Genomic DNA, 11,536 nt, shown 5'->3' with positions numbered 1-11,536 from the left:
CAGGAACTGGGGTCATTCCATGTCCTCCATGGAGCGATAAACTCACATTACCCAGTTTAGCTCTAGCTAGAGCTTCAGGCAGATCGCTTCACATTTGAGTTTAGGAAACTTTGGTACACAGAAGAGTTAAAGTTTGGCTCAATAGCTGTAAATTGTTCAGTGTTCTTTGAGGACATCTCTAAAATCCTAAATTATCAGTCCCCCACTACTGTGCTAGGCTCATGGAATAAGATATTTGTCCTTATACAATTTCTGCAGTCATGACACTTTGCAAACTTCTCTGCTTTACTCTCAGCTTTCCAAAAATACTTTTGTTCCAAAGGTATTTTGCTCCTTTCGAGGCGTCTTTACAAACTAATAGTCCAGGGAACTTCATTTGATAGCGTGACAGCAGAGAGAAAAATTAAACATTCTGTTGGTTAGTGTGGTTTACTTTCATGCTGCACTTTTAAAGTAGACCAAACTTCCTGGACAAAGTCCTGCAGTTTCAGCAGCTCCTCATTGGGGCCGTATGACAAGAAGCTGCCCAGCATGAGCTGTTGGCACGGCAACAATCTCTCCATCATGTTGCTCTGTAGACTCCTTGGCAGGAGACATAATGTTTCTCAATGAGACATTACTGGGTAAATGAAATAAAGGAAGCAGTAAGACAAATCCAGCAGAATATAATAAGACAAAAGAGCTGATGTGGTTAGAAAGATGCAGATTGTCTCTATTATAACAGTAAATAAAGGTTTACTGTCCATTTTCCCCAGGATGAGGTGTATTCCATTGTGACCTATGCCACTGTTGACCATTTTAAGGATAGAATGTCTAATAAGATAAAGGTAAGAAACCCAATAAGCAGTTTTATAACAGTCCCATTTTAATTTGCTTGTTTAATGTTGTAATATCAATGAAGTAATCTTCTACCTAAGCTTTAGGTAGAAGATTAAATTAATTCATCTTTTCACTCAACTTTGTTAAATGTATCATAATCTGATCTCAATTTCTCCCTAATTACTCAGAGGAGGGTTATTTTTAAACCATAAAACCATGTGAATGGGGCCGGACTGAACAGCTCCATTATGCACAAGGTTTGGAAACATGTTAAATGATAACATAGATGAAAGTGGAAAGTCTTTCAAATGGAACTGAAACAGTTTGTGGTTTCTGTGCTGCAGGTCAAACAGGACGAAGACTCTGTGACTTATTCTGCTGTCAGGACTAAAAATAAGACGGAGGTGAACATCGACCCCAGCAGTCTCTGCAGCAGCATCTCTAAGACAAAATTAACCAAATAAGGAAATAAAACATCTCTACACACCTTTTGAACCATTTTCCAGGAAGTGGACCGTTGGGTTTAAGTGTCAGTGATACTAAAGCAGTCATTTATAGCTGGTGCTACACCGTTTGCTGTTGCATTTTAATGAGTGTAAATACAATCTGAGCAGAAATGTACAGTTAGTGAGTTATATGATAGAGCTTTGTTATAACTGTGGACTGTAAATAGTGAAACAAAGAGGTTCAACATCAATATTCAGTAACTGGTTAATTTATGAACAGAACTAAAATAATCCAAAGTATTTTATATTTTATTGTACATAAACTCATCATCATTATGTAAAATACAACTTTCTGCCAGCAAAGTAGAAACTAACTAATATCATCTGATCTTTAGAGGTGTGTGATACCGGGAGTTAAATTGATCCGATATCAAGTAAATACAGGGACAGTATCACCGATATCGATCCGACACCAATACTTTTAACATTTAAGCTTGATGTATCATGAAACTGTTGACCTTTCGGGTTTCATGATTTTTATTTTATTATTACAATTAAATAATAATAATAATAATAATAATGTTATGTTCAGTGTTTTTTTCCTAATCCACCTCTTATATCTTTCAATCCTTATGTAATTTTGTCTGTGTTGTGTGCTCCTGCCTGTTGTTTTAATCCTATAATTTTCCCCGTCGTGGGACGAATAAAGGATTAACTAATGTTATGTTAAATAACACTTTTTAATAGGATATATGTACTTGGTTCTTTCAAAGTCTTATTTACATTTTCTCTGTGGGCTCCAGTAACATATGATAGATAATATTTTGAAAGTTAACATGAACTGCTGCTGAAGATGACCACTCTGATCTACTGCGTTGGTATCGATAGTATCTATCCTAGGATCGATCCACCCACCTCTACTGATCTTAGCCAGTTACTGGTTCAAGGTAGTGAGCTGTGCTTCTGAACAAACTGGATCTGAACTTTTACCTCCGGCTCTCCACATTTTTGGATCTGAGATTTTCTGGATTTATCTGAAAGGATTTTTAATGAATTATTCAGAATTTTTACAGCAAATAGTTCAGAACCTTTCAGCAAAGCTTGTTACCAAAGATGTTTACTTATTTAACACAGATATATGGTTTACTAAGGAAAAAGTAAAGTGGACACATTTTAATCTTACCACTAGGGGTCAGCAGAATTAACTTTATGCTATCAGAAACTTGCTCTGACAACCATATAAAAACCCTATTTATTTACTTTTACTACTACATACAGCTGCACACATTGTGGCCTCAAATTTTATCTCCAATGTCCAGAAAAAAATAAAGTCTTTGCGAGTCAAAGTAAGTATGAACAAGATAAAAAGTTCTGGAGTTTTCATGCAAAGTTGTTACTACAGTAGGCATTTTATTTACTATCAATATTTATATATTATAGGTTATACAAAGAGTTTCAAAACAAGAAAATAACTACTAAAAGAAATCCCAATTACAATATTTAGTATAATTAAAATTCAGTGACTTTAAAAAGATGAGTGTAGAGCTGCTTCTAAATAAAAACCACCAGGTCCACGGGTCTCAGGCTCAGAAGCAGGCAGGTCCATAATCATCATCAACCATCACCTTTCTCAATGATTACCGTCCTGTTGCTCTGACCCCCATCATCATGAAGTTCTTCCAGAGGATCCTCCTAAAGTCCTTCAACGATGCCATCCCTGCTGGGCTGGACAGCCTGCAGTTTGCCTACAGGGAGAATCTCTCCAGAGAGGACTCTGTATTGTTTGCACTTCATTCAGCTCTGACCCATTTGCAGCAGCTCAACACCATGTGAGGATGCTCTTCATGGACTTCAGCTCAGCATTCAACACCGTGCTCCCAGACATGTTGGCTCTGAAGCTCTAAAACATGGATTATCCACTTCACTCTGCTCCTGGATCAGTCACTTCCTCACCAACAGACCCCAGATGGTGAAGATAGGGAACATCTGCTCCACTGATCCTCAACACAGGAACATCTCAGGGTTGTGTCCTCAGCCCTGCTGTCTTCACTCTCTTCACCCAGGACTGTTCTGCTGTCCACCCTACAAACACAAAACATAAATTTGCAGATGGCACCACTGTGGTTGGTCTCATCTCTAACAGTAATGAGACCAACTACAGAGATGAGGTCAGCAATCTGACCCAGTGGTACTCCAGGAACAACCTGATCCTGAACCAGAGGAAGATCAAGAAGGTAATAATAGATTACTGGAGGTCCAGGAGGACTGAACACGCTCCTCTCTACATACAGGGGGAGGTGGAGGAGCACGTGGGCAGTATCAGGGTTCTGGACATTCACATCTCCTCCAAACTCTCCTGAACAGTGAACAACTCCCACATATTGAAGAACAATGCTATTGTTCCTCAGGAAACCTAAAACAACTGGACTCTTCAGTAAACTGCAAAAGAATAAATAAAAATAAAGCATCTATAGAGTAACCATAGAATGTGTTTTATGTCTTAGCATAACTGTATGGAATGGGAGCTGCGCAATACAGGAGATGAGGGATTTAGCACAGGTTGTGAGAACAGCACAGGGGATTGTGGGATGCCGTCTAGAGGATTTGGATTCATTTTATACAGAACAGGTCCAAAGAGGGGCCTGATGCATCTCCACTGATCCCACCCACCCAGGCAATGCACTTGTTACCCCTCTCTCATCAGGTAAATGCTTCAGAAGCAACAAATCCACAACTAATAAACTTAGAAAGTGTGAGATTAATCGCCCCCTGAGGGGAGACTGTGGTCCATCTTACTTACGTTAAAATCACACCGCTGTTATTACCACAGTTCCTCAGCAGAGGGCGATAGACCCAATCAAAATTTCTTGCTCACATGCAAAAGAGGACCATCAGCTGAACAACCCATCGTTAGTTCTCTGATGACGCTTGTTGTTCCCAAAAGGCTGAGAGAAGCTCACAATTACAGGATTGTAAGAAGGAGACAACTGGACCCAGAGTCCTCTCCCCTGTTTAACAACAGGCGGTATCTCTTCACAAAAATGACTTCCTTTACTCTTCTCTCAAACCAACGTTCTTCCCTATCCAGGATGAGAACATCTTCATCCCTGAAAGACTGACCGCTGGTCTGCAGGTGAGTGTAAACTGCAGAATCTTGGCCTGATGATGTTGCTCTTCTACGTGGAGCCATCCTTTTAGCCAGCAGCTGCTTTGTTTACTCTGGTCATTCTCCTCCTGACAATTAACAGCAAAACACAAAATTACTCTGTTGGTGCTGGGGAACCAGATAGTTGGGGTGAACCAGTCTTTGCCGTAACGGGTTTTTGCTGTAAGGCATAACTGCAGCGCTGTGTGGGTGTTCCTACTGCGCTTTATTACTGGATGTGATGTAGAAATACGGTCATGACGTCACTACGGCACGTTTGTGATTGCCAAATGTAACTATATTAGCTCGCTATTAAATTAGATTTTTTTTCCCATTATTTTTTTTTATTTTATTGTTTTATTTCCATTATTTTTGATTTTTAATTAACCACAGCATACATTACAAAATCTTGCAGAGTTACACAAAAACTGGAAAAGAGCAATAACGAAGGAAAGAACACAATATTAACGGCTTACAGTAGGGTCTGGCTGAAGGCCGGTGACATTCTGGATTTTAATGCCCCAGACGCATATTTGTCCTTCTTTTTGAGGCACTAGGCTTGGTAGCAGATTTTTTTTCTCAATGTTTCTGGGCTGCCTGCAGCACAATGTCTAATCCCCTATTTGCATGGATCTTGTTTTACCTATGAATTGCCTATGAATTTCCTATGAATTGCATGTAATTAATTAGTTGCGCTGCAGTGGCGTGACAGAAGCATCTGGGCTTGCTGGTAAATTTTCTGAGTTTCGGTTTTTTAGCTTGATTTTTGAATGTGCAGTCGTATATTTGAACTGTTTCTCCAATAGAAGCCCTTATCCTGACAGGACAGGATAATCCCTTCTGTCGCACTGCACAACAACAGTCCTTGCGCTGTTGCTTTTTTTTAATTAAAAAAATCCTTTTCAGCTGCACAAATATCACATTAAAAACCAACCAAAGTTACATTATAAATGAGAGTATACCAGAGTCCTTGTCATAGTTTGGGTTTTGTTTTGGTTTAGTTTTATACTTCTCTTTATTTAACCTGTTTCACCAGCCAGTACTTAGTCAGTTCAGTTCACCTCGCAGCCACCAGCCACTACCCAATCAGTTTGTCTGTCGCTCTCCTGTCACCAGTCACTCACCAATCAGTTCAGTTCCATCTCTAGCCACCACCCTTCCTCTGATCAGTCTCACCTGTCACCCATAATCAGTTTTCTACTCCGGTCACCTGTACACTCCTCTATTTATACCTGCCTCTATCCACGGTTCAGGTCCAGATTATTCCGAGCCATTCGGTGAGTCTAGTCCAGCGTTCTCTGTCTTTGTCACCTTTTGATCTGACCCGATTTTACTGAGCCAGCCTGATCCCTGAATTACCAGTTTTCCTTTTTGATCTGATTGCCTGCCAGAGTTACCTGACCCTGTTCTGTCTCTTAACTATATAAGCCTGTCTGTTTATCCAGCCTGCCTGTTACCGAACTTGGATCTGTTACCCGACTCTGCTCCCGAATTCTGCTCTGGTTATTCCAACACTTCTGTTTACCCAGTTTTTGACTTAGGAATGCCTCCAACTACAAACTTTGCTTTAACCTGTTGGTTAGACTTCCTGCCCGTCATTCCAGTTCCAACCCAACATCTGTTACACCTAAGGGCAATTAAAAGAGAATGGACCTAAATAGTACCCAGGGTACCCGGAGAGAACCCATTACAGCACAGGGGCAACATGCAAACTTCATGCAGAAGGACCCTAGGGTGTGGATTGGAACCCAGGACCTTCTTGCTGCGGAAACTCCTGACTGGCCCAACAGTGTGTAACGCATACATGAAACCTGGACAACAGCTACGTCCTCCTCCTTGGATGTGGCCTCTATGGACGTTTAAAGCACATCATTAGTAACGATTGTGGAAAGAACGTCTTTAGTGTTTTTAATGTCTCCCTTTACCACCAACAAGCCGGAGTTCTGGCCTAGAGGATCCATCATTAGTTCCATGCTGAAGGTCCTCACCTTTAGGACAATGTCCTAAAGGTGAGGACCTTTAGGACATTGCTCAGTCAAACTCAACAGATGCTACTCTTTGAGGAATCAACTGAATACAAGACAGCTGCAGTGGAATCAGGGTCAAATTAGATTAATTTAAGAAATGTTAATTAGATTAAATTAATAAAGAAATTTTATTACAGTTGCAAAGGTCAGATTTCCAAATATGGTCCCAAAATCTGTGTCCTTGAACTGCTGCTTAATGTTTCCCTCCACAGATTGTTTCATATGAGCGATCAGCAAACATGCATCTGACAGATTCATGTGTTCTCCAATGTGTTTGAAATCATCTCTTATTAGTTTAACTATTAGAATAAAAAACACATTAAACAAACAACAGCTTTGTTATACTTTTTCAGTGCAAACATTCAGTATTATCTCAGGCCTGTGGGACTGGCTGTAGCATCAGGTCACTGTTAAATGTCAGCAAAAGACGAGTTTGTGGGTCTCCATAATTGTTCAGCTCACCAGCAGAGCATTCTGGGACTTGTAGTAAAAGCTGTGAATGGTCTTTCTACCAGTGGACCGGCTCTAATATACCCTGTAAATTATCTCATGGTCATATTTGTCCTGCAGGTCTGAGTCTGACCCTTCTGCTGTCAGGGGTCCATTTTGACCTGTTTGGATTCTGTTCTGACTCGGTTTAACTGCTCTGTCTGCAGAGTGTCAGAGCTGCTGGCTGTTAGTGGACTGACTGCAGCTCATTAGCAGACGTCACAGTTCCTCTTTCACGGCTCATGCTAAGGAAATTACATCATGTTGAACATAAAAATGTAAACTATAAATAAAACTGTTTAATGTTCTTCACAATCAGACCCTTCAGCTGAAACATGGCTCACTTTAGTTGATCTGAGTGTTATAAGGTGAATTAATTAAATGTAGTTTAAATGCTTTTTTCTGACTAAACTTTGTGAATCTAGTTTGTTCTGTTTGTGGTTTTCTGTCAGTTTCTAAGAAAATCATACAATCTAAGCTGGTGAGCGCAACCAGGAAACTGAAGAAGTTTCCCGACCAAAGACTGCAGTGGCTGAGGAGGCAGTATGTTAGCTTGTATCAGGAGGACGGCAGGTACGAAGGTCCCACATTAGCTCAGGCCATTGAGCTGTTTGGTGGGAGGAGGTGGAACATGGGGACAGGTGCTGTAGAGAAGCAAAGTAATCAGAAAAACAGCCCACTCAGCATCAATGACAAGTCCAAGAAGAAAAAGAAGGCTCTTGTAAGGGGAGACAGCGGGGATGCCACTGACGATGAGATGGTTTCCAGGAAGACACGGAGCTGTAAGGAAGGTCTATACCGAAACGGTCCTGAGTCCGACAGCGTCGACCAAGAAGATCCAGATGACAGCTTCCCAGGACCTTTCTCCCTATCATCCAACAAGAGCTCTGGGTTGCTAGCCTCTTCCTCTTCATCGTCCTCTTCCTCCAGCATGGCCGGGTCCAACCACTCCCGTCCACAATCCTCTCCGATCCTGTCAGGAACCTCCAAGTCACAGCCAGGGGCCTGGAGCAGCAGATCGTGGCACGGCCGAGGTAAAGGCTGCTTCAGGGGCTTCCAGAATCTCATGATTTCTGACAGCACCATGAGCTTCATTGAGTTTGTTGAGCTCTTCAAGTCATTCAGCATCCGAAGCAGGAAGGACCTGCAAGGGCTGTTTGACACCTTCGCTGTGCCCTGCAGTCGCTCGGGTCCAGAATCCTCCCCTCTCTACACCAACCTCAAGATAGATGACAAAGACACAGGGCTACAGCCAGACCTCGACTTATTAACCCGGAATGGATCTGATCTGGGCCTGTTTATCCGGACGAGGCAGCTGATGTCAGACAACCAGAAGCAGATCTCGGATGCAATCGCGGCAGCCAGCATTGTGACGAACGGTACAGGGGTGGAGAACGCATCGCTCGGCGTTTTGGGATTGGCTATTCCGCAGCTTAATGACTTTTTAGTGAACTGTCAGAGAGAGCACCTGAGCTTTGACGAGATTCTCAGCATTATACAGAAGTTTGAGCCCTCAATGTTAATGAGACAAATGGGATGGATGTCATTTGAAGGTTTTGCAAGGTTCTTGATGGACAAAGACAACTTTGCTTCTCGTAATGAGGAATCTCTGATGAATCCAGATGAGCTGCAGCACCCTCTGTCGTATTACTACATTGAGTCTTCTCACAACACCTACCTGACAGGTCATCAGCTCAAAGGGGAGTCCTCCGTTGAGCTTTACAGTCATGTCCTGCTTCAAGGCTGTAGGAGTGTGGAGTTGGATTGCTGGGATGGAGATGACGGCATGCCAGTCATTTACCATGGACACACACTCACCACTAAAATTCCCTTTAAGGACGTGGTGGAAGCCATCAATCGGTCTGCATTTGTCAACTCTGACATGCCGGTCATACTGTCCATAGAGAACCACTGCTCCCTTCTGCAACAACGTAAGATGGCTGAAATATTCAAGACCGTGTTTGGAGAACGTCTCGTGACTCGTTTCCTGTTTGAGGGCGACTTCAGCGATGACCCTCACCTGCCATCCCCGCTGCAGCTGCGTGGGAAGATCCTCCTCAAGAACAAGAAGCTCAAAGCCCATCAGGCACCGGTGGACATCCTCAAACAGAAGGCTCACCAGCTGGCATACATGCAAGCCCAGGCGAGCAACGGATCACCAGGAGTTTCTTCCTCTAACAACCACGCCAACGAGGAGGAGGAGGAGGAAGAAAATGAATACGACTATGATTACGAGTCTCTATCAGATGATAACATCCTGGATGACAAACCTGATGGTAAGAGCCCGGGAGACAAAGAGGAGCCAAGTGTCGATGAAATACCCAAGAGAAAAAACATGATGCAGAGCAAAGGAAAGGTGTTTGACATGGAGCTGGGTGAGGAGTTTTACCTTCCTCAGAACAAGAAGGAGAGCCGACAGATCGCCCAGGAGCTCTCTGACCTCATCATCTACTGCCAGGCTGTAAAATTTCCTGGTCTCTCTACATTGTCTCCGTCTGGCTCCGGTAGAGGGAAGGACCGGGGAAAGAGCAGGAAGTCCATATTTGGAACGGCTCCTTCTCGCTGCGGCACAACGGGGGAGGTGACAGCTCAGAACCGCACCCCAGGAAAAGTTGGCTCCGAACGACACAGCTGGGAGGAACAGCAGACGTCACCCGTCCTCAGCACCCCCACGTCGCTCAGCGCCATCATCCGCACACCCAAATGCTACCACATCTCATCCGTCAACGAGAACGCAGCCAAGCGCCTGTGCCGGCGCTACTCTCAGAAGCTGATCCAGCACACGGAGTGCCAGCTGCTCAGGATGTATCCAGCAGCGACCAGGATCGACTCCACGAATCCCAACCCTCTGCTCTTCTGGCTGCATGGAATCCAGCTGGTGGCGCTCAACTACCAGACAGACGACCTGCCTATGCAGTTAAACACGGCGTTGTTCGAGGCTAACGGCTGCTGTGGCTACGTTCTGAAACCTGCTGTGCTTTGGGACCGCAGCTGTCCACTTTATCAGCAGTTCTGTCCGATGGAGAGAGATCTGGAGAAAATGAGCCCGGCAGCATATTCCCTCACACTTATTTCTGGACAGAACGTTTGTCCGGGGAACACCTCCGGCAGCCCCTGCATCGAGGTGGACGTTCTGGGAATGTCGGTGGACACCTACCACTTCCGTACCAAACCCATCCACCGCAACACCCTCAACCCGATGTGGAGCGAGCGCTTTCCGTTCACCGTGCATTTCGAGGAGATGTGTTTCCTGCGACTGGCCGTGGTGGAGAACAACAGCTCCCAGATCACTGCTCAGAGGATTCTGCCTCTGAAAGCCCTCAAACCAGGTTACAGACACGTTCAGCTGAGAACGCAGCACAATGAACCTCTTGAAGTGTCCAGCTTATTTATCTACAGCCACAGAACCGAGGAGGGTCCCACAGGGGGTGCCACTCCCTCATCTTTGCTCCTCAGCTCAGAGGAGAAGCGTGCTTCGGAGCAGCACAGAGTGACGGTGCATGGAGCTCCTGGTCCAGAACCCTTCAAAGTCTTCTCTGTCACAGAGCAGACCACCGCCAAACAGCTGCTGGACATGGTGGTAGCATCTGGAGGCAATGCCTTAGAGTACTTATTGTGTGAGGAGAAAGTCCCCTTGCTGAAGGAGCGCAGTGAGGTGAAACGCTGTGCTCAGTATCGCGCTCTTGCTCCTGAGGAGGAGGTGGTACGGCTCGTCAGCTGCTGGGACGCCGAGGACGGATACGTGGGGAGAATCTGCCTCAAGACAAGAGAGGAGAACCTAAATGACAAAAACACTGTCCTGGACCGAGAGGAGGAGGCAACGGTGGGGGGCAAAGAAGGAGCAGGAGGTGGCGGGAGCGCTGGAGGAGAGGATGAGATGTTCTTAGTCCAGGTCCACAAAGTTTCCCCAGAACAGCCTCACACTGTGATCAAAGCGCCGCGCTACAGCACGGCTCAGGACATCATCCAGCAGACTCTGTCAAAGGCAAAGTATTCCTACAGTATTCCGTGCAATCCCAAGCCCTGTGACTACGTGCTGGTGGAGGAGGTCGCCAGGGACGCTGGTTCAAAGAAGTCCTCCGCCACCAAGCCTCTCCAGCGCGTGCTGCTGGACCATGAGTGCGTCTACCAAGCTCAGAACCGCTGGCGGGGCGCTGGAAAGTTTATTCTTAGACTCAAAGAGCAGGTAGCTCTAAACACAATAGTATATTTACAAAACGATAGACTTTTTATAGTTTTTTAGCTTTTTATTGTGTATGTTAAAGTTGTGTTTCTGTCTTCAGTGTTGCTGTTTTGTCATAGAAAACAATGTGCCGCTGCTACATGTGTGCTTCATCCTTGTGCATCTTGCTCTAACATCTACTGCTCATGCCTTATTATGCTGTTATTAAGTTTTAATATTAATAACGGCTTTTGTGTACCCGTCGCTGCTGCCTTTGACATCGCCATCTTGTTCGTTCTCTGCTTTTTTGGGCTTTTTTTTGTGATTCACCGTGCACTTTTTAAGCTTGTTAACCGCCTTTTTATTTGTCTTGCTGTAATTTATTTATCATTATTTTAAATTGGACACATTTTCCTGTGAAGCTCTGGAAATAATGCTTGCTGAATAA

General features: G+C 44.3%; 1 protein-coding gene across 1 annotated transcript; it reads left to right on the top strand.

Annotated features, from left to right (window-relative positions):
• Positions 1-2,933: 2,933 nt before the first annotated feature.
• LOC118558340 (1-phosphatidylinositol 4,5-bisphosphate phosphodiesterase epsilon-1-like) lies at positions 2,934-11,536 on the top strand. Its single transcript, XM_036128855.1, has 4 exons — positions 2,934-3,094; positions 3,409-3,499; positions 4,354-4,398; positions 7,405-11,536. Exons 1-4 carry the CDS (start codon positions 2,934-2,936, stop codon positions 11,167-11,169), a joined length of 4,062 nt encoding a protein of 1,353 aa, XP_035984748.1. The 3' UTR covers positions 11,170-11,536.

The sequence above is a fragment of the Fundulus heteroclitus genome, unplaced genomic scaffold, assembly GCF_011125445.2.
Source record: "Fundulus heteroclitus isolate FHET01 unplaced genomic scaffold, MU-UCD_Fhet_4.1 scaffold_123, whole genome shotgun sequence".
Lineage (NCBI taxonomy): Eukaryota > Metazoa > Chordata > Actinopteri > Cyprinodontiformes > Fundulidae > Fundulus > Fundulus heteroclitus.
The sequence above is the reverse complement of the archived record's forward strand: the minus strand, read 5'-3'. Positions and strand labels throughout refer to the sequence as shown.